The sequence below is a fragment of the Accipiter gentilis genome, chromosome 3 (assembly GCF_929443795.1).
Source record: "Accipiter gentilis chromosome 3, bAccGen1.1, whole genome shotgun sequence".
NCBI lineage: Eukaryota > Metazoa > Chordata > Aves > Accipitriformes > Accipitridae > Astur > Astur gentilis.
In genome coordinates, this window is record NC_064882.1 from 6,867,363 (window position 1) to 6,894,899 (window position 27,537).

General features: G+C 39.7%; 3 protein-coding genes across 5 annotated transcripts in view; 1 reads left to right on the top strand and 2 right to left on the bottom strand.

Moving 5' to 3' along the window:
* Window positions 1-53: 53 nt before the first annotated feature.
* Window positions 54-19,622, bottom strand: ETFDH (electron transfer flavoprotein dehydrogenase). 2 transcript variants are annotated; one of them, XM_049833693.1, is made up of 13 exons: window positions 19,523-19,622; window positions 17,579-17,725; window positions 16,616-16,845; window positions 15,616-15,697; window positions 15,222-15,340; window positions 14,834-14,911; window positions 12,059-12,205; window positions 10,113-10,253; window positions 7,969-8,112; window positions 3,719-3,887; window positions 1,712-1,894; window positions 1,136-1,357; window positions 54-871 (listed from the first exon to the last, which is right to left on the bottom strand). In XM_049833693.1, exons 1-13 carry the CDS (start codon window positions 19,554-19,556, stop codon window positions 708-710), a joined length of 1,860 nt encoding a protein of 619 aa, XP_049689650.1. In that variant the 5' UTR covers window positions 19,557-19,622; the 3' UTR covers window positions 54-707. The 2 variants fall into 2 exon arrangements, with proteins under 2 accessions (XP_049689650.1, XP_049689658.1); XM_049833701.1 differs by lacking the exon at window positions 19,523-19,622 and adding an exon at window positions 17,300-17,481 and having other exon boundaries at window positions 17,579-17,685.
* A 377-nt stretch (window positions 19,623-19,999) lies between these two features.
* On the top strand, window positions 20,000-21,584 carry C3H4orf46 (chromosome 3 C4orf46 homolog). 2 transcript variants are annotated; one of them, XM_049834076.1, is made up of 2 exons: window positions 20,000-20,190; window positions 20,294-21,584. In XM_049834076.1, exons 1-2 carry the CDS (start codon window positions 20,017-20,019, stop codon window positions 20,447-20,449), a joined length of 330 nt encoding a protein of 109 aa, XP_049690033.1. In that variant the 5' UTR covers window positions 20,000-20,016; the 3' UTR covers window positions 20,450-21,584. The 2 variants fall into 2 exon arrangements, with proteins under 2 accessions (XP_049690033.1, XP_049690023.1); XM_049834066.1 differs by having other exon boundaries at window positions 20,577-21,584.
* A 1,540-nt stretch (window positions 21,585-23,124) lies between these two features.
* Window positions 23,125-27,537, bottom strand: part of RXFP1 (relaxin family peptide receptor 1) — a 51,171-nt gene continuing 46,758 nt past the window's right edge. Inside the window, exons 16-18 of the mRNA XM_049834112.1 lie at window positions 26,434-26,844; window positions 25,701-25,919; window positions 23,125-23,674 (exon numbers count right to left, since the gene is read on the bottom strand). Of these exons, the coding sequence (XP_049690069.1) occupies window positions 23,373-23,674; window positions 25,701-25,919; window positions 26,434-26,844 (932 nt within the window). The 3' untranslated portion in view covers window positions 23,125-23,372. The remainder of the gene's footprint in view (window positions 23,675-25,700; window positions 25,920-26,433; window positions 26,845-27,537) is intronic.

The window sequence follows — 27,537 nt, forward strand, 5'->3', positions numbered from 1 at the left end:
ATCAGTAGTTAGTGCTTCCTAAGCAGCTTGGTTTCACACCAGAACAATTTAGGCAGTTTCTATTAGAGTTTTTATTAGAGCAGGCCTGATTTCTTGTAAGGAATAAAAATGCTGGTAGACATACAATGAAGCTGTAATACTTGGACTTTTTTTTTTTTAAACTGCTTTACACATTGTATTGCAGATGGCTCCCTATTATCACCAGGAAAAAAATTTTAACTGTAAATTTGATGTAAAATGTGTAACACTTAAAAGCAGTGACAATTTTCTAAACTGATGTATTTTCCATACTGCAAGGTAGGATTACATACAGTTAAGTCACTCCAGATAGAGATAGAAAAATACTTTTTTTAAGGGTAGGTACTAAATTCTTCCACCATACCCACAATTCTGGATATGGCTGCTGTTATCACTGAACTTCAGCAATAAATCCAAGATCCAAAGTTTCTTTGTCAGTCCTGAGAAGAACTTTCTTCTGCCTGCCACACAACTCCTGTAAAGAAGTCTTATTTAAATAAGGCCAGGGTTTAACCAGAAGGCACTGACTATCCATTTAATGCAACAGTCTTACCTAAAATTCAGAATGGCATTTAGTCTCAAACTCTTTAACAGTCAAGTCAGTAGCTGTACTTTAATTACACTGCAGCATAAAATACTTCAACTTATTTGTTGGTGATCAGAAGTCACTGAATAGATTTCCTGTCAATTTACATGCCATTGTAAGCTGGTCCTCCTCCACCTTCAGGCACTACCCAGTTAATGTTCTGACTTGGATCTTTAATATCGCAGGTTTTGCAGTGGACACAGTTCTGAGCATTTATCTGCAGCCTTGATCCTTCTCCTGTTTCCAGAGGAATATATTCGTAAACTCCTGCAAAAAGCAAAAGAGAGCTATCACTTCACTGAACTGTTTCCCCCTGCATGTGTTCCACTACTTAACCAGCAACCGCAATGAGGGAAGTATATTGCTAGTGTGATTCAGCTGCCTTCTCCCATGTGTACTAATTATTTCACCATGAAAATACTGTTAATATATTTTAAGACCTGCACTTGAAGTAGTAGGCTAGGTGGACTCTTCCTGAAGTACTTAAGTTTTTCACCTTGCAAAAACAGCTCACACATTTTTATTACTTACCTGCTGGACAAAATCTTTGTTCCGGTCCATCGAATACAGCCAGATTTCTGCTCACAGGGATGCTGTCATCTTTGAGTGTTAAATGAGCAGGCTGGTCATGCTCATGGTTGGTACCACTTAAAGCCACAGATGACAGGAGATCAAAACTGATTTTTCCATCAGGCTTTGGGTATTCAATAGGTGTGCAATCTTTGGCTGGCTTGAGCTGAGCAAAATCTGGTCCTAAATATATTTTTAATAAGTAAGTTTCAGTATAGAATTACTGTAATTTGCAGTTACTCAAAAGAATTTAATTAAGCTATTTTAACTTCCCTTGTCATCAGAATGAAGTATTTTGTAAAAGGTAGCCTTTTTTCATGAGACAAAAAACTATGCTAGGTAGAATAGTATTTTAATGTCTTCATTTACATTATATGCTAGGTAATATGGCAACATCTGCTTCAATGCCTTATCACCGATTTCTTTTCTACACTTTTAAGGCCTCACCACTTGACCAGATGTGCTCTAGCTTCAACCAAGAACAGAAAATACTGACATATATATGTAGTATCTTCTTTCCAGAGATACTGAAATTACCTGGATGTTTCAATGTCCACGGTTCCATTCCTCTCAGTATCCAATAAAATATACCTGTGTAAATCATGCCTCCATACACACCAAGTATGCTATGGCAGGATGGTCGGATGTTTCTAACTGCGTACAGTTCTTTCCAGACCCAAGACTTTTTCAGGTTCTCTTCATATTCTTGCACATCAAGTCCTAAGGCAGTACATTACTTGTTAGGTACCTACAGTACATAAAGACTATCCTTGAAATAAAAAAATAATTGCTGAAAAGGCAATTGGTAGCAATGAAGGCAGCAAAATGATCATTTCAGAACAGTAAGCTAGGAATATATACTAGACAACACATTTCAGCCTCTTGAAGAGATCTGTTTTGTTGGCAGTTATCAGCAGATACCTACTGGTCCTTTGTAGCCTCTATTAAATGACCCACAAGCAGCATTAAATTGCCTCAAACCTCAGCTAAATGTAAAGATGAACTGGCCAGGTGACTATAGTGGCACCTGTATGGGAAAACAGCTACTCACTCATAGAATCTTAAGAATTAACCAGGAGACTTTACCTGTGATCCAAGAGCCAGGTTTGTAATTTTAACGTTGTCAAGGTCAAAAGCTTTTTCTTTACAAGTTATGCAACCACAAACATGCCAGTTTCAGTAACTGACTGTGGCCCAATGAATGATGCAAGTGCTAGAGAACATTTTTTGTCCCTTTGTAATCAGCAAGTTAATGAGATATATTAGACTACAAACTTTTGATTTAAACTCTTTGATTGTGTTCTTTACAGATACTAGACACTGCAGACTTGCCACATGACATCTACTGCAGTGTAGTTAAAGCCAAGTAATTATCGCAGGAAAAAAAATGTTTCTTCAAATGAAAATTTTCTGAGACCTTCCCCTTCACCATTCTCCATTACTACTGTATAGGAATAGATTTTCTAAATATTAAGTTTTAAGCCTTGTCTATACATGAAAACATGCTTCAGTCCATATTTTCTGTCTCACATACAGCTCTGAAAAAAACTCATTACCTATGCACAAAGAAAGTGGACTGTAATATACTACTGTCTTGACAAAAGTGGAAACAGTATATAAAACCTGTCCATAATCAAACAAGAGTGGCACACTACCCAATAAGAGTGTTTATTGTTTCAGATGGCTTCTAAGCATTTTAACCTGCTATACTAGTTGAAGTTTTAATTGTTCAACATACTCTCTGTGGCAAGATGTATTCCATGTTTCAGCTGAACAAGAGCTCACTAGGACTGAATCCACCACTACAGAGAAGAGATTTCTAAAATAATCATGTGGCACCAGGCTATAGTGTCCATCTCCAGAATGACTGAAATTCTAATGGGTTCTCTCTGTACAGTCTTTGTTAACAGATTTAAGGGAACAACCAAGGCTTAAATAAATTGCTACAACACGGTCAGGATCAGGTGATTACTTCAATCTGCTTGCATTACACTTAATAGGAAATGCACATCTCAAACTGAGAAGACTATAAAATTAAAGACAGAAAAAGAGGACTGAAGGAAAAAAGTATCCTAAGAATTAACGGTGAAGAGCAAACTTGAAAAATCTCACCCTGTTTTGCTTACATTTAATCTGTTCCTTTAATTTTTTTCTCTCTAATTCTGCGGTCTTTCAGTAACACTTTTTGAATCATAAGGTGCTAATTTTTAACATATTTGTAGGAAGGAAATGCATACTATTCTTGTTTACTTATACAGGAAGCATGAGCTTACTTTTCAGATGCTTGTTAGAGGCATATTTTTGTTCTATCGGTAGGATCAATACTTAAGAACAACTAAGTAAAACTTTATTAATTTCTTTTTTTCTTAAATCATTTGACCATATAAACAGTAAATAAACAACAGATATCTTTTTAAACCACTACACTCATTTCACAATTTATTTGCATTTCCAACTAATTTGTTCAGACACATTTAGTTACTGCTAAGCTCTTGGTGATTCTAATTGAACACAAAGTTACAAATCAAAGTACAGTGATCTTACCTATTGTCTTTGATTGGAGGTTTTCATTGATTAATTGGCTAAAGATGGCTTCTGAAGCCAACATACCACTCTTCATCGCGGTATGTGTCCCTTTGATCTTAGGAACATTCATGAGTCCAGGACTGCAACCAATTAATAATCCACCTGGGAAGGTGAGTTTGGGTATTGACTGAAGAAGAAACAGAAAGAAAGGTGGTTTGTTTGTTTGTTCTTGTTTTTCAAAGTGAAAATAACAGTCTGGAAATGAAACTGGCATGAGGCTTGAGTGTCCTTTAAATTTTTAGACTTGCATGTGCACTATCTAAAAATACACGAAACTTACTCCGCCTAATCAAGGAATTTTGGCATAGTAAGCAAATAAGAATACAGACATTGTACTGGGGCTGAGTATAAAATAACGACAAGGCAACATTTTCCTTATGTCCTCTCTCCAGTTGCTTCATCTGCAACAAGACTGTGGTAATGTCACCCACCGATACTGTTTTCTTCCTTCAAGGTTAAGTGAATTCTTTTATAAAAAAGACATTTGTGTGTTCCTGTTTTACACACAGCAAGTTGTATGCATCTCATCTCAACAGTTTATTACTGGGTGCTTTTTTCCACAAATCTTTTCTATGAAAATGCACAGTGCCCTCCCCACGCCCCCCGCACAGGTCTCACTTATTTCAGAAGCTGCTCAGCAGCCAACAAATATATTTTTGCTGCAAAATCCTTGTCTTGCTCCCATTCTGTAAGAAGCATAATGTCATTGAGTACAGTCAACTCACAAACCTAAGACAGCCAGATGATTTGCAAATATCAGGTCTATAGTATTAATATACTCTGTTCTATGCCCATATTAACTAAGGAATACCTCAACTATTAAGACAGTTATTCTCACCCTCATCCAATGAGATTAAGATTTTAGACAGGGAACAGCTTCAAAATGCGGATCGACTGCAGCACTTTGAGCAGAAAGCTGTGATCAAATCCTAGGTCTGAAACTGCTGAAGGTAAGTTATGAACGTAGCCTTCCTCCAAAAGTCTTTAGTCCTGAGCAGCGCTTGTGACTCTAGCATCCTGCTTTTGTTAAAGCTGCCTGGAAGAATTCATTTTTTAATTAGCCTAAATAATTTGACCCCAAACAAGTAGTTTTATTTCATGAAAACTATCCAAAAAAATGTATCCCTTGGAATTCAAGACAATCTGAAACAAACATTTTGTTTCTTCTGCTTCTTCAATTGTTACCTATTTACTATTCACTCAGAGCTAGTTACTTTTGAATATTCATATAGTAGCCACTAAAAAAAGTTGTACTATGCGGCATTTCCCCTGTGTTTTGGGCAATTTGTTTAATTATAGACTTAGCGATTTGGTTCATAAGAAAGGTAATTTAGGCTGAAAAGACAACTACAACTTTTAACTTAGTTTTCGGTGACCAGAAGTCATAAATTCAGCTACATAACAGTATTTCAAAGGAATTAAGTATGTAGGATGTCCTCTCTTTTCACAAGACCTTTCGCTGAAAACAGTTATTCTGTCATATCTGTTAGGATGCAATGATGCAGTACTGACATCAGCACAGGAAGATTTCTTGACTGGTTCTTTGAATCACATAGAAAAGTGGTGATCAAGTACTTTTCTTCTGCAACAACTGTTTCACTTAATAGGTATACACTGACCAACAGACTGTCAAAGTACGTACGAGACTAATCATGCAACACAAAAGGTTACACATACTCCAGCTTTGTTAGTAATTCTCATTAGTACTAGGGCACTTGGTGCCTGTTTTCACAAGTCAGTTGAAGGAACACATCATGCCAGTACAGCACAAGCCCCCCCTGTCCCAAGATACAGGGTGAAATCCTTTCAACCTTGAGCAGCTGGAGAAGCCACCACCCTCTTGGCAGCAAAGAGACAAAACAAAGCTGGTTTGGAGGAGGGAAGAAGGGCAGATGCCTGTTCCCTGCAGAGTCCTCCCCACCAGTGGACAGGGAACCCCACATTCTCCTCCCCTCAGCTCAGCGTTGAAAATCTGTTAAGTGAGTCTAATCTTTGACACTTGCACAGGTTATCATTATGAAGGATTTTTTTCCCTGATATATAATATATCCCTAATATACCTTGCTCAACAATAGCAACACTTCTTATGTTTTCCACAACACTCTTAAACCTTTTCAAAGTTTTTGATAAAATGGAGACAAAACAGAGGTTGCATGGGAATTTCTGAAGTGCTTGATTTTGCGATTTTAATAAACAGAAGAAATAACAGCTATGTAGATGTAGTCTATTAAAGTCTGTCCCCTCCTTCCACATATCCCCAAAAGCTATAAAATCAGGGAAACATCCAAGAGCGCGCTTTCTCTCACATACCAACTTAGCATCACTATGTTAAAGACTAAAGAATATGGTCATAAGGTTATCTATAACAGACAAAAAAGCTTAGATTTATGGTAATTTTATACACCTATTTGATGCAATACTGTCACCAAAATGAAAACTGGAGCTACAGAACCACTTACATAAGAAAATATTCCTGGACTCCAGTGATGCAAATGAGTCAGGCTGCTTCAGTTATTAATCAAAGCAACACATGCAAAGAAGAGCTAATCTTAAAAATCTTCCTAAGTGAATCATCAATTAAGCTTTTTTTTTACTGAAAGCATGTATTAAGAAAAAGCCATTTAAAAGTGTGACTTCATGATTAGCTACACAATTCTATCTACATAAAATTAAAAAAACCCAACAAAATAAACGATACTTTTGTTAGGAACACTGCAAAGTAAGCAACATGTTGTTTTAAGTCCAGCAAAGAAGTCCAAAGATTAGGCAGAGATGCGCAAGAGCTGTAGTCCTGTCTGTGTAACTTAACAAAAACAATGTCTGTGTCTTAAAAAATATCGTGTTCCTTCAGCCATATGTTTCAAGCAGTATAAGGAGTATGCAACTGAAGTCACAATCTGGCAACTTCATCAAAGCCAGAAATTCAATAATGACTATCTGTGATAGAGAAACCAGTGCACAGGGTGGAAAGAGAAGCCCCTCTTGTATAAAAGTCTAGATTAAAACATCTTGGTATTTTGTATCTTACCTGTGTCAATAACAGACCAATAAGGGTTTCTCAAATAAGCTAGTAACACAGCTGTGTTACAATGTGATATGACACATTTCCAGAGTGGACAAAGTAATCAACCCACAGATTGAATAAACATGCATCATGTGTGTAATCAAGAAGTTGCTTTGTGAACCCAGGAGTCGGTCTCAGGCACGCACACTGGTGTCAAAGCCTAACTCCCCAAGACTGTGACAAGAGTTACACTGCTGCTGAAATTCTACTTGTATTGCAAAAACTGCACAAAGCCACATTGATACTGAAGAGGTTCAAAAACAAAAGACAAAGTAGTCAGAGGACAGAGTGAATGGCCACACACACAGGCTGCTGATCATGAATGCTCAGGCTAGTTTTAAGCTCCAAACTGAAAGAAGCATCTAGAAGACAGATCTGGGAGTCCAGGACACACAGTCATGTCCTGTGTTTCAAGATTCCCACCTTAGAAGCTAACAGGTTGAAAGGACTTTAGCTGTTGAACAAACTCTAGACTATTTCTCCTGAAAGTTGTTCCAGCCCTTTCAACTGACCTTAAATCTTGACGAATACATTTTTTAAATTTTGCCTTTTGGACTCCTTAAGGGAACAAAATGAACAAGATATTCCATCTCCCAAGAAAGCAGAAATTCAAAGTTGTGCCTGAAAGATACCGAAGGTATCTGTACTTGAGGAGGTGAATACTTTTATCTGCCAAGCTACATAGCAATTTCAGCACCATAACTGACTTCAGGGTCAAGCATTCGAACAAAGTTCCCTCTGCTAGGATAAACAAGTAATTTGGAAAATGCACCCCCCCCAACCCCACAAAAACAGATGAGTGGTGCTACCCTCTCTTCCCCAGTATTCCAGGCACAACAAAGAATTACCTGTTGCTTCTTTGCTGCTGAACACATTGGACTGCAATATAAACTCCACTTTATATTTCATTTAAAAAGTAAAGTGACTATGTCAGAAGATTTTTAGTATGACAGAGCCTAAGTCTAGCAAATCTCAGCAGCCAGTACCCAGCAAGATAACAAGGCTTTTCTGTCCAGCAAAACTTTTGGCTTTATTCAGCTTTATTACAGTTCAGTTGTTTCCCAACAGCATGCAACCCAAATCTACAGCACTAAAAACACGGATATAGAGAACTCAAAGTAAAAAAACTCCATGAAAAAGTTACCTGGAAACCACCTTCATTTAATGCTCTGGCACCATAGGCAATCCTTGTTCCACCCTCCAAAGTAGGCCGTACACTAGGATGGTGCTTCCACCTCTGAAACTCCCTAAATGGATTCAAATAGGGATTTTGATAATCTAAACCAACCTTTAAAAAAAAAAAAAAAAAGAAAGAAAAAAGTGCAACATTATGAAAATAATGTACGGAATTTCAACAAAAGTTTGAAAAGAAAACCATTAGATATTACCACATCAACTCTTTAAATCTATTTTATACTAAACCAACCTCAGGATCTTTCTACTTAAAGAAACTACTGCCAAAAATACATTCTATTAACAGTATAATAGAAGCAAATCTGAGAATTTGCTTCTACAAGACTGTTCTCTGCACTACCTGAAGCCTGAAGCATGTAAAATATTTAATTGCATTGTAACCACCTTCCATCTGTCTCAAAATAAAATAGTGAAATTAAGCATGGTTTAATGGGCAGGATAAACAAGAAAACTTGTTTTAAATTTGTGTTTCAAAACCTCTTTGCCCTAGAAAAGCTGGAAGGAGAGGTAAACAATTATTTCTAGATAGTTATGTCCTTGTGCTCACATATTTTAACCAGTTCTTCACATCATTTAGTGGAGTCAATTATCATTTCCAATTATGTGAGGCACTGTAACAAAGCACAGGGGAGCAATGATGAAAGCAGAAAATGGGGGACAAAAGACTGCCAATTGGCTGGATGCCCAGGATTCTTATCTTATGCATTTGAGAATTTGCCCAAAGATATACTCTGCATTTCCTGTCTTTACTATACTCCTACAAGGACTTTTGTTGCTGAATTTTCTCTTTTGAGAAAGGGATTATTTCTGGTTCCTGTAAGCTTTATTTGAGACAAATAATAAAATGTATCATGAGTCTGCAACAAACAGTACCTTGATTTCTCTGGTAGCTCACTGCTTTCAGAGCACTGCTTGCATCTGCTTTCCTTGCTAGATAAAGTTAATGAGCGGTTTTCAAAATAAGTGCAAGATAATCCTTGAATCAGCTCAGACTGACAGTGTAAAGTTCAAAGACAAAAGAGTGCTTGGATGTTCACACAAAAGTTGATTTTCTCCTATGTGAACTGGAGATAACATGAACATTACTGATTACCATTCTCAGTAAGAATCAAAGCTCTCTACCCTTCTAAAAGCAAACAGAATTTGAATGTCTACTGTCTGTACTTATTAATTCCAATACTGGAAACCTGCACAGGACAAGTATGCATGTCTGAGAAAAGCTAACAATTTTTTTTTCAATGTTTCTTGCAAAACAGTTACACAAAAATACAGTTTTCACCCACACATTCTGGAATCCTTCTGAAATTCAGGAGACCAAAGTGTGACCTCAATCCCATGCTGCTGAAAGTTCAGATTGTGTGCCCGACTCTTACAACGTCTGTGTGTAAAGCACATGCACAGGATAATTAATGCACGCTTCATTTAGGACTGTAGGTGCTAGAGCAACATTTCCTACTTGCTACTTGCATCACCGGCTGGTGGAATGACACAAGACTGTGTCTCTAGTGATCTCAATCCTTCCAATAAAGAGGCAGTAAGAAGAAAAAGCTACCTGTCCAATTCAGAAAGAGAGTTGCTAAAGACGGCAAGGCAAATGGGGTGAAGAATAGTAAGAACATACTGAAGAGCTCAGAAATGGAAGGGATGCTGCTTGTGGAACTGCAGAGTGCTTCCACTTTTTATGTTTCTCTCATAAAATGGAGCTGCACCCAAGCCTGACACGCGAATAAGGAAATGGAATTATACAAAGTGTACATGATTTAGACATTTCTTAACTTGCAAAAATTTTGTGAGCAGAGTTTTGATTAATCATCTCGTTTTGGCTTTACCAAAATTTGTTTGGTTTGCAAAAAAAAATTTATTTGTAAGTTTTCAATTTTGTTCTTAATAAAAGACACTGGATTAAAGATAGATTAATATGACAAATTAGCTTTCCCCAATACAGGCTTAAGCACACTTAAGACTGAGAAAGTACTAAATTTGGTCTGTTGCTATTCTTATGTTTTCATTTTCACATTAAAAGTGAGAAGAAATTGCATAAAAATGAAGACCAAACAACAACAAAAAAGCATGAAAAAAACCAACTTCACTTACCACAAATCCAAGAGCAACTAAAGGTTCACCCTCATTTAAGTGATAAAGAAAGGATCCTCCATATGTATGTCTGTCTAAAGGCCAGCCTACAGTATGTTCTACTCTTCCTGGTTTCCATTTCTTTTTATCAATAGTCCATAACTGAAATGAAGATGACAAAAAAATTACTTTATATTGCAAAGTAATGGCCTTTCAATAATATAATAAAAGACAAACACACAATTAAATATAGAAGAAATTAGTTTACTGCTATGACCAATGCATAAATTCATATGGCAAAATACCAGGTAATAAGTATACTTTTTTTTGGATTACCATTTAAGAATTTCCTAATAACTCTCTTTCTTGAAATGTTGAGCATCAGAAAATGTGACTGAGACTCCAGTACTATACACCAAATTTGCATTCAGCCACAAGATCCTCTGTGTCGGTGACTTAAACAGATACTTCTGCTAAGGAATGCAATGTTTATGTTGACTTTTTTCTTTAAAAAAAAAAAATTTTTCATATGAATCACTGCAATTTCCTCACAAGTTTTTCAAGGTCAAGCTTAACAATATGCCTGAGTTGATCTAAATGTGTGTTGTCAAACAGGTAGTCCTCTCTCTGCTCTCTCCTACACAACTCCAGTGCTCATCTGACCCATGGTGAACTCAGAAGCATCTGCTGGTTTCCACTAGCGAATCAATTTTCTGCTCATTTCACAAAAGTCTCTTCACCATGAAGTTATGCGCCAGATGCAGTCTAATGACAGAAGGGCAGTTGAGCACCATTAGATCAGCTCCAGTATGGAGGGTACATCTATATTAATGTTTCAGTTTAGATTAAGCAGCAGATTTTTGAGCGGGACTCCCGATTCCTCTGACTTACTATACTTTGGTGCACATTGTACAGCAGCCATGGATGGCATGAATTGGATTCCTTTCACATGAAACTAAACTGTAAGACAGGCTTCAGAAGCCCATCTAAAGCATTCCAGTCATGAAAGGACACTCAGTCCATGGGACTAGACCAGAGCTAGTCCAAAGTAAAAATAAACCTGAAACGTGCATAGTATGGATATCAGCTTATCAGCACCAACTATTTCACTTTACAGACCCATTCCTATTGGACTGTGCTATTTGCTAAAGCAGACACAAGACTCATCTGGAAGCAAAGGAACTCTACAGCAAAATCCTGCTTTAACGAGAACTTGGGTATTTGAAATTGTAACTAAGACTATGTCATACAGTTACGGAATCGTTATTCTCTACAGAAGTGTAAACTAATTATTGAACAAATATTCTGTAGCTGGAAGCACATGCTTAAAGTAATAAATAAATGTTATAGTCAAACTCTGAACTTGTTCTAAATACAGCTTTTTTTCATGAGTGATATTTCCTGAGTATAAAATATTTTAAAAAGGAAACCTGATGGCTATCCCAATTTTATAAGCCCAGTGAAGGGATTTTGGGGGGTGGGGAAAGCTCATCCAGAAAGTGTTTCAGAGACCGTGAAGCATTATCTGGAACAGTTCTTTTTTCTTTCTCTCCCTCTCTCTCTAATTAATATACAGAAACCCCATAGAAAGCCTTTCCTCCCCTCCTCAGGTACTAATCCCCCCCAAATTAGGCAGCATGAATCCCTCTCTCATTTAGTAAAAGTACTGAGGACACATTTCACAAATGAACCTAATTTGAAATTAAATTAAGAGATTAATGAGTGGATTTGCCAGTACCTCTAGTTATAACACATGTATGAGAAGAAGCAGCTGAAACAAAACAGTCACGACATTCAGGGAACATCTTCTCTTGATCAGCTTCGGAATAGCAAAGATTCTGAAGTCTGAAAGTGTAACTCAAAATCTATCATTCTAATGTCTTACACAAATTAGCTTGAAAGCAAACAAAAACTACCTTACAGCTTCACAGTATTTTCCTTAATTGTTAAAATTATGCAGGTGATACCTCTTTCAGTCCAATGCCATAGCTCTGGGGTTGACATTTCTCCCTCAGATTGTATTTTTTGTACAGCTGTTTGGCTAGATGTCCATGACAACCTTCAGCAAAGACTGTGACTTTAGCGTGGAGTTCCAAGCCTCTTTCAAAGGTAGCCTGCAAAAGTAGAGCATTTCATCAGCAGTTAGATCTGTGCCACACCAAACTCACAGCAAGAAATTGGAGGGCAATAAAGGGATTTTTCACTACTTTGTGGCACTGCCCAGAACCTACAAACCATTGCAAGCTATGGCTCTAGTCCAGGTGTCTTTTCCACCTAACCATGATGCACCCTGGGCAAATCTTGTAAGGGGATTCCAGTAAAGCAGCACTACAGTGAATTGCCATTCATTACTGAAAAAGAGAATCTTTTCCAGCTCAGAGGATACTTATATCACATCTGCTGATTCATACAGTGCAAAGGAACCCTGACAGAACAAAGAATCTTAATCTATAACTTCACACTTTAATTTTTGCTCATGAAGTCACATTACAATAAAACATTGTGTGGGACCCCCCCCCCCCCCCCCCCCCCCCCAAATCGAGAGGTTAGACAAACATCAGATCAGAAAAACCTGCATCACCCCCAAAAGAACCCACTACATCAGAATAAAGTTACTATAATATTACACTAATCTTGCATGTTAAAACATACAATAAACTAACATTAAGTATCACTATAAAAAAAATTTCTCATAAAAAATTCCAACAAGATTGAGAGTAAGTTAAGGGGAACTGGCATACTTGTGTATGAGCATGTCACCTGCATATGTGAGTGCACTGGACAAGAATATTACTAGATTATATCTGCAATGTAAGGATACAAGATTCTTGCAGGGAAAAAACGCAAAAAGCTTGATTTGAGTCAGAAAGTTTAATGTTGAAAAAGATAATGAAAACAGTTTTGGATGAAGATATCCAGCAGTACCCAATAAAAGCATCTCAAGGTAAGCCAGCACAGGTCCAGGAGCAGCTTATTGCTTTGGTTTTTAATTGTCTCTCAGCTGCCATCTGCTTGTAGCTCACTGGCTGGAAACCTCTGAAAAAGGCTAGCAAGTGAAAACGCTCCCTCTAGTTGGGAATTACCTTTAAACAGGAGTTACAAGATTTTGCCAATTTTCTTGTGTATTCTTTGAATTTCTGATTGTCCACCTGAACATGAATTAATCTTACAAAATACTAAGAGAACTACAGTGACTATACTACTTGATCTAAAGATCAAAAATATGTACTGTCCAAATTATATAAAATAAACTACAACTCCACATTGTAGATATCAGAAATTCATGAATTTGAAACGTTTCAGTAATGTGACAAAGTTGTGTTTCACAGTTAACATCCTTCTCCAGCACCTACACAAGAATTAAAGTGCAACTTTTTAACTATATATTTTCACCATTGGCGTTTTTGTTCGATTGGTGCTGACTGCAAGGTGAAACTCTATTCATTAACCACAGTCTATTTGATTAGGCTCTGTATAAACACATTGAAGATATTCTTGCCTTGAAAGTTACACAAACTACATCTATTTACCTGAACCTTTATACACTGGAGGTAATATCAGCTGACCTAACACAGCTAAAACACTTGAATACTCAAAAAGTTGCAGTAGTAGCACACTGATTATGTACATTAGAAGAAGTTAATAGACACATTCTTCCAGACTACATGGAAAAAAATCTGGCTTTTGAGGATGCTTAAAAAAAAATTTTTAAAAAAATCATAGTTCCTTCCCATTTTAAACCAAAACCAAACCAAACTCCCAATAAATCTTCACTACCACGGCAGGCTGTATGCATTACTTAAGCCTCCTACTGGGGAAATGCATACCTGAAAAGAAGAGCGTGTCTACCTCCTACAGGTGACAGACCATCAATATTATCTTGGAAAAATATATTACTTTTCCCTTCCTCCTCCATTGGCTATATTATTTCAAAACAAGAATGAGTCTTTTCTTCTCATTCCCTGCCTTAAATGGGAAAAATAGCTCACAATTTTATGTGAAAGTAAGTAGCTCCCTGAAACATTATGTAACTAGTAAGAAACTTTATAAAAGAAAGTAAATCTTGAGAAAAAGCTTGTACCCTTAATTTCTGTAGCCAAGTAATTCTGTGTGAAAGTTGTTCTGAGGTGCCATATTCTCCCTAGGTATTGCACAGGGAAGCAACACGCTTACCACTGGTTCTGGATTCCACTAAAAAGCAAAGTCCGACACTTAGGGCAGGGAGTCACCTTCTGGATACAGAAGTGTGACCAACCAGCAAAAAGGTATAAAGATTCAGTGTGTACCTTGCCCCAACAAGATAGACAGACTGTCAACAGATCAACTGCAGTTGTAAATATCAAAGAAAGCAGATCAGCCAGAAGCATACTCTTACACACTACTAGTTACCAGCTAGACAACAGCTTTCTATTTCACCTTCACACCTTTCTTCTAGGAGTTACTAGAATTCTTTCCTTTCCTGATTTCACATATGCCAAAACACCCTTACAATATTTCCTTCAAGTCACCCTCAAACAAACCTCCTTTCTGCGAAGGCTTTTTCTACTAATCCCAGAAGTTTACAGTGTTCTGAACCCAAGACTTTCACAGGTAATTCATCCATTTTACATACAGAGAGGGAAGACGGGTACTGAATTTTACACTTTTTCTTAGGCTACAGCAAGACTACTGATGGCAGTAGAAGCAGTTATATCATAATTTCCATAATTAGACCCCTAGTTATGGGGAAGGTAGCTACTTACTTTAGGTGCTCCATCCTTTTGAATGCCTACATCATTAGTTGCTATCCCTTTCACGCTACCATCTTCGTGAAAAAGAACCTTTGGAAATATTTAAACAAACAAACACAAAGACATTTTAATGATCTGTCATTTCAACCCATTCATAAAAGGTTCTAATGCAGAACTTATAAGCACTATGTCTTTCATTGTCAAACTTGAAGATTACGTATTTATTAACATACTGTATGATCCACTTGCACTTTGCTAAACGGGGGCCAGGGAATTTAGACACTGAAACACAGTTTTCACAATACACATCTGTTAAAAAGAATGTCGTGAATGTACAAATAATTGGGAGTGAAGGGAGTTCCAAAAACCCTTTTCATATACACACTGATGTCATTATTACCTCAGCTGCTGCATAGCCTGGATACACCTCAACACCCAAAGCTTCTGCTTGTTCACCTAGCCAACTCACAAAGTGGCCCAGACGTACTATGTAATTTCCATGATTAACCATTGGAAGTCCTAGACAAAAAAAGACACACACAGATGAAACATAGAACAGTAAGCAAAATAACAGAAGTTGTATATATCAGACACCGTATCTTCTTCTACAACTACTATCTTCACGGTAATGTCATGTGTTATCACAGCCATCATCTACATAGACCCTATCACTGTAAGCTGTCATGTTCTACATATGCTTGCTGTACTACACTGAAATCAAAATTGTTTAATTCATGGAAAAGTTGAAAAAGACACAGAGAAAGATGACTCCCTACCACCTCACTAAACTTTACCTGGAAGAATTGGCACCGGAATTCTATATTTCTTTGTTAAAATTCCAAACTTGTCTTCAGTTACAGGAGTATTAAGTGGAGCCTACATAAAAAAAGAAAACAGAAACAGTACTGAGAGTTATGTTTTTCTAGCCAATCCAACCAAACCAACAAATAAACTAAACAAAATAAATCAAACAATCACACTGGCAGTCAAGCAAAGGTTTAATAAAGCACTTCGGTAGGAAGGTATCACAAGAGAGAAAATAAAATACTTTATGAGGCAGTCATCAGGCAAGAATCAACACAACTACTGAGGTAAAAAAATGCAACAGGGCCTTGCAAATCAATTCTATAGTTTGTACACAGGCTTGTACTACATCAATATTCTAGACCTTTCTAAAGAAGACAGCTCAACTTGCATATTTATCCCAGTAAGGCAAAACAACTAGTCTACAGCCCACTTCTTGGAGCTCCCAGGTGACAGCAGGCAGCTGGCTACAAGCCAGATGGCTGTTATGACAGAGATGGCAACTCATTTCTTGCTATCCTCCCTCCTAAAAGCATCTTAGGCCTCTGTTACACCACCATGTCTGCACAAAAATCAGCGGACTATGCGCCATTTCTTGAGACTATGAAGAACTATTGTACAGAAGCAACAAGTCTGACTTTGCTAAGAATCAACCATCTTACTGCTTGTGCACGGGACCTGGATTCTGCACAAATGCAGTAAGTGCAGTGCATCCCAGGACACACCAGACATATTGCGTATATACAGCAAGACTACTATATGAAAGAGCAAAGGCCACAGCACATCTGCGTAGACACAAAACTTCAGCATTGCTGAACTAGAGGAAACAGGCTAAAAAGAAAGTAGGAGTTTGTTTGTTTTGATAGATCAACATATTTTAAAATGGTATGAAGTACCAATGGTACCAAGGTACTAAAGCATACCAGAATGAATCAGATATGGAGTTCATTACAAGCTAGCAATTAATTTTGTTTATATGCTCATACATACCCCCCGCTCCTTCCAGTCCGGAAAAAGTTCTTGTAAGGACCTTGGCTCAAGACAAGCACCAGACAGCGTATGTGCACCAATCTGAGAAGCCTTTTCCACCAGACAAACACGTATTTCTTTGCTATGCTCAGCGGCTAACTGTTTGAGTCGAATAGCTGCAGAAAGACCTGCAGGGCCTGCTCCAACAATGACAACATCAGCTTCCTCTGCAAATCTTTCCATGTTTACCCCTTTAATAGAAAAAAGATAATAACATAAACCAATCTCCAGCCTCTCTCTCACTAAACCTTACTCTGTGATACTGGCTACTGGGTATCCCAGAAGTATTACTTTGCATAAAAGGAACCTAAATATTCAAGATAATCCCCACTTCAGTACTTGGAAGAGTGCAGAAGAACATTAGCAGCTCAATGTAAAATTAGCTCATTTTAAGTTGTAAGAAGATATACCATAAAAACATATACTCAATCTCTATGCACCATAATTAAGTATCACCTTAGAACGTTGAGCTTAAGAGCCCGGTTGGCTAGCTGTATCAAAGACATTCAGTGAAACTCCAGGTAAGGGAGAAAGAAAACAGACCCTTAGTCAGAACACGTGACTTTATTTCACACTAACTAATCATTGTCTTTTCTCACAAACTCTCATGATAAGAACAACTGAAAAAATCCAACAGATACATACCTGACAAAATTAAAAGTTGTTGTGATAGTCACTAAAGCAAAAGCTGCTTATATATTTTCTTTAAATAACTAGGATCAAGTTTAATCTGATCCCATTTTATAGCACTAAAGACACTCACTGTGAGATAGGAACCACAAAATTTCATTTGGAATATTAGTACTCTATTTAAGAGTACAGAATTTCTGCAAAAAGAAAAAAACAGCAACACATTTCAGTGTCTTTAAAACTGAGCAATAATAACAATAAAGAAGCTTTTAAAGAATGCATTTTTTCGCTTACCTTCCCATCGTTTGTCTTTGTCCCGAGGATGAATTGTATAATGTGTAGTTATCTGGGGTACAGAGGCAGTAGATACACATCTTGTGATATGCAGTGATGGAAGGCACTCTCTCTTTATCAACTTTAGAGCTTGAAAGCACTGACGTGCTGCAAAAATAAGAAACAAATCTGTCAAGTCAGTCATTCCCCAAATTTTTCAACTTTTCAGAGACACAAGTGGCACAACAAATGTGACAGCTCCACCACCCCAAAGGCTAGCTGGTGACGTGAATATGAGAACCATAAACACAGACTTTTAAGTTTTCAAGTTAGGAATGGGCTGTATAATTTTATATCAGGGAAAAAAAAAAAAAAAGAGTAAAGAGCTTCCCCTTTAAGCATTCTTCACATAATACCATTCAATACACTGGCCATTTCTGACAGCTGATGTAGGAGGAAAATGTGTACACAGGTGAAATACATTTTAAGTTCCTACTATTTCATTTTAAACTTCAAAAGATTTATTTCAGACTTCGTTAAAAGTGAGCAAGTAAGTTCATCTCTTTTGACATCTCAACACACGTTGAGACACACAGTCTGGGCTACTGATACTAGACAGTTCGTCTGAAGTAAATGACACGGCCTACAATAAAAGCTCAGACTTAAACCCACGTATACTTTAGCCAAAGCTAGGAACAGTAGATATAGTTAATCTTTACCTTTTCTGCAGATATATTAAATGTTGCAAGAACAAATTAGAATTTCTTTTTAAGCAAATAGACCAAATGTAAGTTTAAAGCGATCAAAATAGGACTCTGTTCAGAAGGGCTATTACACGTTGCATTCTTGTCTAGTCTTCCTCTCTCACAAAAAATATTGCGAAGATGTGGACGATTTGTACTCAGAAAACTAGTATGGTTAGCACCAAAAGTAGTTATAGTTAAAGAGTCTGTGAACTAACGCACCTCGACGGGTATTTTTCCCTCCTTTAAGGATTCCCTTTCTCTAACGTCAGGGGTGAAGGAGAACGTTGTGTTTGAAGTGGAGTATTTCTGCAAAACTACCTAAGTGAAGTCACCAACGTCCTACAACTGAAATGTTTTGTTAAGTGTGGCAGTTGGCAAGGCCAGCGCAAACATCCTCCATTACAAGAACTCTGCACAGCGACATGGTCCTGTACTCTGTACGCAAGGTAGCATTACCTACGTTGGTTTCTTAACAGCAATTTTGTACTTCACCAGCATAACATAAAAGCGATTATCATACCACCTCGTGACTCTTAATTACCCTTTGCCTGCAACCGGGCAGGATCCGAGAACACGCAACGTATTTTTCAAGCATGGTAACAACCGCACCTACGCGCATATACATCAAAACACGACACCTTAGCTTACTTTTCGAGATATTTTTATTTGAGCAGAACTGACGGCGCTAGCGCCGCTCAGAGCTTACGGGCTTGGCGACCGGGTGGGAACGAAACGCTCGCACGAAGCAAGCGAGCCCCAAGCAGAGACTCCGCTCTTCCCTTAACTGCTGCCGGGACGCTGCCTCTGCGAGTTACTTCGTCAGTTTCAAGCGGGTCACAGCTGCTCCCGCTCCCAGACCAACGAAGCGACACTGCGGCCGCGCCACGGCACACGCAAGCCGCGAAGGACGCCGGCAACACTCGGCGCTCCCGCCCCGCACCTCCAGACCGACAGAGGGGCCGCCGGGCCAGGGGGGAGGCCCGGCCGCGCCACCGCCGACCCCAACGGCCCCTCAACGCCCCCCGCCCGCAGGATCCTCCGCCGGCCCCGCTCCCGGCCCCGCGGACCGCCCGGGCGCGCCCCAGCCGCGACCTTTGCTCTCCTTCCGCGCCGCGCCAGCCGCCGGCCCCAGCCCGCCGAGCGGCGGCGGCGGCGGCGGCCGCCCCAGCCCCGTCCCCTCGGGACGGTCAGCCGCCCCCGGAGCGAGCCGGCGCGTTACCTCGGCTGGAGGACGGGCAGCGAGAGAGCAGCATGGCGGCGGCCCGCGACCCCCCTCGGCGCCCTCCCGCCGGCCCTCGGCCACCCCGCGCCTGCGCAAAGTCGGCCGCCGGCGGGAGGGCGCCGGTCCGGTCCGGTCCCGCCCCGCCCCGCCGGCAGGACTACAGCTCCCAGAGCTCCCGGCGGCACGACCCGGCCCAGCTTCCCTCGCGGGGCAACGGCTCCGGCCGGTAGGGATGGACCCCTCCGCCTAACTTCAGAACGGGGGACGCCCGGAGGTAAGCGGGGCGGAGGGCTGAGCGCCCTGCCGGGCGCGGCGGCGGCCCCGGCTGCTGCCGTGAGGCACCGCGGCAGGAAAGACTACGGCTCCCGGCGTGCAGCGCGACGCCCGCGGCCCCGCCCCTCCGCTCCTCACCGGTGCGTGCCGGGATGCCGGGGGCGGAGCTCAGGCGGGATGGGCGGGGCGGCGGGCGGCGTCGCTGAGGGGAGCGGGACATGGCCGAGGCGGGGCCGCTGCCGCCCGCGGCGGTGCCCGAGGCACCGCCCGAGGGTTCGCCCGGCGCCGGGCCCCGGAGGATCCGCGGCGGGAGCCAGGGGTCGCGGCCGCCGGAGCTGCCGCCCGGCGACCCGCGGGAGCTGCTGGAGGAGGTGGAGATGCAGATCGGCGACGTGAGTGCCGGCGCGGCGGGCGGGGGGCGCCTCACGGAGGGCGCCGGGGGCGGGGGGCGCGGACGGGCGTCGGCGAGCCCCAACCTCTCTGCCGTCCCTCCAGGCCGCCTTCTCGCTGGCAAAGATCCTGGAGGCGACGTCGGCCGTGTCGGCCCAGGTGGAGGAGCTCGCCACCAAGTGCTCGGAGAACGCCCGGTTCCTCAGAACATGGCGGGACCTGCTGAGGGAGGGCTACGAGTCCCTGAAGCCCAGCGGCTGACCCTGCCCCCGCGGCGGCTCCGCGGGTCTCGCTGAGCTGCCCGCTTTGTGGCGGACTGGAATGCGGGGTGTTTTTTTAAACGACCTTCTTGGGGGAGTTCACGTGGATTTTTGTTTCCCCTCAGCAGCTCCCCGTGAGCCCGGAGTTCTTTCAGAAATGCCTGATGGTGACTCGTATGGATGTTGTATGTAAGTCACCGAGTAAAATAACTTTGTTTAGGGAATCAGTTCTGACTTTTAGACTCTTCCGTTGCAGTTCAAGCGATCTCATACGTGAAATACTGCCCCCCCACACCCACCCCAGCTTTCTTTTTTCTGGTAACGTGGTGGATGCAACGTTGGTATGTGTGGTAGGTATATCCGGAACTCATTCCTGGTGAGGAAGTGGTGTCCTGCGAGGAGATAGTGTCAGCCCTCCTTTTTAAGAGCCCTCACCAGTGGAAACCCTGCCAACTGCAGAGAAACTCGCTGAACTAACTTCAGTTTTTCTCTATGCACGCTTTTTCTTGGTGTCGGGGATGGGATAATATGGCAAGTTGTGGCTTATTTACAAGCTTTAGGTAAGGCCCGTATCCCAAACCTTACGATTTTTGTAGTATTGCAATACATTTCTGTAAAGCTGCAGATTTTTTTGCAAGATGTTTGATTACTGCACACCATTTTAGACTATCTTTTGTTGTAATAAAGTGCCTTATGATGGATTGTATATCTCTGCATGGTAGAAGTTTAACAGCATTGTTGACTGATAGAATGGATTACTTCAAACTGTAGGTAAAAGCTTCCATCAGTTGGAAAAGAATCTGTGAAATGTATTCTCCCATCCCTCGGGAAGTGCGTTAAGAGCTTTTTTTAGTATTTGGTCCTATTTTATATCTTTGCCTTAAGCAGTTACTAGTTAGTTAGTCTCGAGCTTACAGTTAATAGAACCTTTTGGTCTGGAATATCGCTAACCTGTAGCTGTACTGAAACTCCTGTACCTTTACCAGAGCAATGTGAAAAAAGTAATGCTGAAATGCAGTGGGAGACTGCAGGAGAACATGGTTGTACCATGATTTATTAGTCAGCCTTATTTTTACTGGTAGAAGACTTTTTAAAAGACAAAACTGTAATTTTCTTACCAAAACAATAAAGGTGTTGCAAAAAAAATCTGAAATAATGAATATTCTTACTCTTGTTACTCATAGAAACAAACACAACATTGAATGTATCCACAATCAACTTATGTGAAAAACAGAAGTAATGGTAAGGACAGACATCCTTGTGTATCTCATCCGAAGTAGTTACAGTCATTGAAAAGGCTTGGGCTCCCAGAGGACACAAATTCTATTCAATTGAGTTCTAATTGCTCCAGTTAAAGGCAATCCACGTGGCAGGATTTCACTTAGCTGTTTTTAACCCCACGACCCAAAATATAGCTAAGCAACTTGGAAAAGAAGTCATTCTGTTCAGCAGATAATCTTTTATTTCAATAAAACATACAGTAGTGGAAACAAGATGTTTAACAATCTTCAATTTCAAGATAAACCAAAGTTCTGTAAACAGTTGAAGTGTGAATTACACTTTTTTTGATTCTCCTTCTTATGCTGTTAAGAAGTTAAGTGCAAACATTGGAATTATCTTTTAATTTAATTTTAAGAAGCTTCAAATCACCAATGCAAAAGAAGTATTTCTTCTACCTTGGTGGGCCTCTAGACCGTCAGACTGTGAGTATGGTACTGAAAGAACTAGGAAAGTCATAGTAATTCATAACAGAGAAGATTCTCTTCAGTAAGTATATGCAAAGGAACTGCCTCTAGAGGATTGTTTCAGATGGGATAATTTATTTTTTTTTAATCTTTGTAACACTGGGAAGTAAAATAATGCCCCCCAAAGTGCTGAATGGCTGTGCTCCTTAAATTATTTTAATCGCAATGCATCCAGTCAAATGCACAAGGTGATTGGAACGTAGATGTCAGGGCACCTAGTAAGTCTTCTATTTGGCCGTCTCCCATTATTCTGTGTGCAGAGATAGACATCTCAAGACTGAAATTTGCTGAAGTCTGCAAGCTGTGGAGAGCTACTTATGGGCAGCCCGTTAACAAACAGTGAGGAAAAAAGCAGCATCAAGATGTTGGCGTCCTCAGTCCAGTCTTTTTGGGGAAGGATGCTCTTCCGAAGGGGTGGAACTTCCATCAGCTGTGGCTGGGGATCACTCAGTTGAAGAAAAACTTTTTTTTTTTTCAGTTCCCCACAGTTCTGGTTCTGCCTGAACTAGAATGATCACTACAATTTCAGGGTTGTCTTCACATGAGTGAAATAGTTGGTAAATTTTTAAAAGGAACAACATTTTCACTTGCTTGGCTTTGGCAAATACAATAAACTGGTCTAATTATGAAATTTAAATATTTTTCTTAGGTCTGTTGCTCCCTAAAGCTTTTAAGAGCTGCTGCTGCCTAAATAGAGACAATCAGAAATTTTAAGGAGAAAAAAAAAAATTCTTAATGAGGAAACCAATCAACCCTCAACAAAAAATCAGCTATTGAAATAGGGAATTTAAAAAAAAACAAACACCACTACCACTATCACCCCCCCCCCCCTCCAAAGACAGATTATTTTGAAACATTCTGCTTTCAGGGTGAGATGTTTGAAATTACAATTAATTCTTGTTTCACACTCCTGGCTTCCAGAATTAAAAAAACAAACGACTGACTTCTCATTCTGATCTAGGATGAGTTGTCAAAGTGTCAGGTTCCATTGTGAGATGGTGAAATTATTGTTGTGTCAGTTCTGCCTGCAAACAGACACACTGCTCCCTCTTCTTCCTGCTTTTGTTCGCGTGAGCCCAGGTGTCACACCTCCCCCGTTTTTCCTCATTGCTGTAAAGCAGTAAGCCCACAGATGTGAAGCTAACAGTGCAGATGTCACTGTGAAGTTTCAAAATGCATTTACATGTATGAATTTAGTCTTGTTGACTGTGTAGTCACCGAAGCATCAGAGGAGTCTGTACAAAGTACAGGCTTCGTTGCCTTTGGCGTGATTTCATGCATGGGCCACATCTCTACCCAAATGAATGATGGACCATATGTTTTCTGACTGCCTTTACCTCTTTTGGATCTTCTTTGTCTGTAATTATACCAAACCTGATGAATCATTTCTTTGAAAGGTCGTGTAGTCAAAGTGTAGAGAAGAGGATTCAAAGCACTATTTATTGGCAGTATAAAAATCACCACCCAAGAAGTTATAGTACCTTAGGGAGGGAAAAAGAAAGGAAGCTGTAACATGCATTCCAGCGTTTGTACCCATTAATTAATGCAAGCGCTCAATGCCTATGCAGCACAGCTTCCTGGTGAGAGGGGTAGTCACGTGCTCCTAGGCTGAGTTCATGTCACAACAGGTAACTTCACTTTTTCTTTTCACTGTTACATTTGCACGGCCCTCTTGCCTCCCTCAGTTTCCAGGACTGCCTGCAAAACCTGACATTTTTTACTTTTCCAGTAGTTCCATTTATCCCTCTTTTTAACTTTTTGGTACTGTAACTCCCTATTTGCCCTGGCACGCTTCTTGTTCTGGCTGAGCCCCATTTTCTTGCCCCAAAACTTTTTGTCTTTGCTTTGCTCCCTATCTCTTCCTGTGATCTCTGTTGCCTACCCTGTTCCCATGACTAGTGACATCCAATCCTAATGATGTCCCTGATGTCCTGTCCTCCCACAAAGCAATATCTTCCAGTCCCTCTGTCCCCTCAGAGGCTGGTTTTCTCCTCTCCACCAGGACTTCTCCATTCTTGTATACATCCTCCTTATTTCCTTCTTGCCCTGTTGGTAAGATTTTCCATGTTCACACTGTCTGCCTTTCTGAAGGTTTCCTGTTCTCCTCTCTGTATCATGGTCTGTGTGCATTTTTCCAGGACCCCCTTCTCATCCTTACTGTTTGGGAGGTAAATCAGCTCATTACCTGAAGGGCAGGCGGAGAAGGGACAGGATTAAAGTGCTGAAAGATGTTAGTGGGTGCCCTCTGTTGCATTGTTTGATTTATAAAAGAATTATAGAACTGTTCCAAGCAGTACAAAAAGCTTAATTCACTCTCCCCACCCCCCAGCTTTACGACTTTGTTGCAATATCAATACATTCCTATTGATGCCCATAACATTGTCTACAGTTTTGGAAACAAGCAGAACCTTAGTTCAGAAGCTGTCACAGCGTATCCTCCAAGAAAAAGAAATGCTATCAAATGGCATTTAAAACTTCTGTAAACTTAGACAACTATCTGTTACGTCTTTAATTTTATGAAATGAGTACTGTTTAATCTGGTTTATCTAATGCAGAACATTCATTTGCTGAACCCAAGATCTACTTTTCACAGTATTTTCTTTAAAATTTCTTAGGTAGTTTGATAACTTGACGAAGAAGCATTTTAGAAGATTTAAAATAACTGAAAATATTTGACATAATCAACGTAACTCCCAGACATTTGAAATGTAAGTCAAAACTTTGAAAAGGTGTCTCCCAACACTCCTGGTCAGCACATAAGATAAAATCCTCTGAGCTAAAATGTTTCCTTACCAATGTAGTATTGCGATATGTATCTGTACGTTGAGTCTGAACCTGCTGTTGCTGACGGTACTGTTCGTGTTCACATGTTCTTTCTAACAAGGTTTACAAGCCCTACATAAAGAGGCTATTTTTCAGGCATTTACTGGTATTGCAAAAAGAAGGAAAAAAATAAGGTGCAATTTTTAATCTTTTAGGTTACGCTATTTTTACATGGGAATATATTCGTAGCATAAAGAAGATAAGCAGAGCTTTATATAACTTAATGTTTTGAACTATAAGTACCAGTTTGTAGAAGAAAGTTATTGCAGGATAACAATTATATTGTTAAATCAAGATAGGAAACACTGTATTGTCCTGAGCCACATTTAGGCAACAGAACCAGCAAAAGCCATAAGATGACAAAAGCCAATGCAATTCAGCCTTGGTTTTCAAATATATTTTGTATGTTTTTTAGATATTCTATGGAGACAGACTTGAACAATTTGAATTTTGGGCTTCTTTTGGCTGACTCAAAGGTGACTAATCTTTGATGATTATAGTAATATCGTTCAATTCAGTAGTAAAACTACATACTTCATTATAGTGTGTGTGCATATATAGAGTTATATAACATAGGGTTCATTATAGTAATATAGTTCACTATATTAAATTCTTCTTCTGAAGTAGAAAAAACACTGTTTATACAGACACAGTTGAAACAGCCTCACAAAAGAAAGGACATACCTGGTATTTCTACTTGAAGTAAAGAAAGGAGTTTCAAAATAAAAATGGGTATCCAACATAGTGCATCAGTAAATACAATGAAGAAAAAACGTTTAGCAAGGATCATCTCTTTTTTAATATGATTCCGGATTTCAGTAGCCATAATAGCTGTTTGGTGAACACTGTAGAACATACTCCCGTAGGAAAACACAATGATGATAAAAGCTGCCAAGTTTACACCTGTTTAGGAAGTTAAAATGAGTTATAATTTAACAGCATAATGGTAATTCCAACATCACCTACTTGCAGGCTGGGTAGTAAAGTGTTTCATCTAAACTGTTTGTCCCATAGAATTAAGTGGCCAGAAAATCTGAGTCTGTCTTCACCTGAACACTGAATTTTGGCCTCTGCTCAGGTATTTATTTCATTCATTGACACCTGACAAATGGCTGCCTTCTGATCCAAACTATGTAGTTCTCCTCCGGTCTTACCATTGCTCTACTTTCTGACAAAGTCTGTTCACTCAGGAACTTATTGGTCATTAGTTTCTTTCTGCTTTTTCAGCCCTTCATGCATTTTAAGCTATGTAAGTATCTATCTAATACAGTAAAATATTCAGGCTGGAAAAAGTCTTTAAGTGCTTACTGGAGCATCTAAATACAAGGTGTGAACATCATAGCAAAGCTATCTTATTTGTTTGAAAATTAAGTTCATTTGCAGCTCCAATCATATATAAAGAAGAAACGTAACTTACCTAAAAAAATGGCAACAGAATAAATCTGACTTCCCGAACTTTCTGATTGTTCTGAGTGAAGAGGAAAACAGACGCCGTTGGTGCCATAGTAGTTCCTGAAAAATTCCTTATTGCTCAGTGGAATAAAAGCAACAGCAAATCCAATTATCCAGATAAGAACCAAAATGGAAATTGTCCTGCATTTTCTGGGCTTCAAACACCTAAAAGGATAAACTATGCAGATGTATTTTTCCAAAGTCAGGTAAGTCAACAGTAAGACTGACACCTCTGTAGACAGAATAGCCAGCGATCCCACCAATTGACAATGAATACTGTCCATCCACAACTGAGCGTGCTTGTTGTATTCTCCGCGGTATTTAAGATCGAACGCTCCAATCACAAATAAATATATTCCCATCAGACAGTCAGCACCTGTGGGCACAGCACTTAACATCATTATTTACACATCTGAATTTCCCATTCTCTCTGTGTATGTCTATTGGAAAATAGACATACACACATATATATGAGTACATATTTATAAGTTAGCTAATATATAGATATAAAATCAATATTATAGTTGGAATGCTATTGTGACTTACAATTAAGGTGGTATAATTCAGTTCTATTCCTCCTTTTTTTTTTTTAATTTTCATTTGGGCCGATAGTCTATGTTTCATACTTGTTTCCAACCTGACATTTTGAAGTTCAGGTAAAATTGGTTTGTATGTAGAAAAAGATACGGTTTCATTTACAGAAATATTCTTGCAATCCTTTTTTCATTAGGTCTTATTCCTTTTGGTATTGACATTTGGCTTAAGATAATTTGCATTGAGTAGAGCATCTCTGCTGGATTCAAAGTTTAGTTTTGATTTGTCCACCTTATGCTAGTTCAAAACTGATGTGCATAGTCTTCTAAGACTAGTAAGGGAACAGGAGCTGTCGAGAGAGCTGAAGGGTTCTCGGGTATTTTGGTTAGAAGTTTTGCATAGTATTCAGATCGTTCCTATAGAAACAACAAAGTTTCAAAATCACTGACATGCTGTATTTAGAAATGTTGTAATCATTTTATACACTGTTGACAATTATCTTTCAAAATGGAACTAATTGTATTTGTGAAATAGA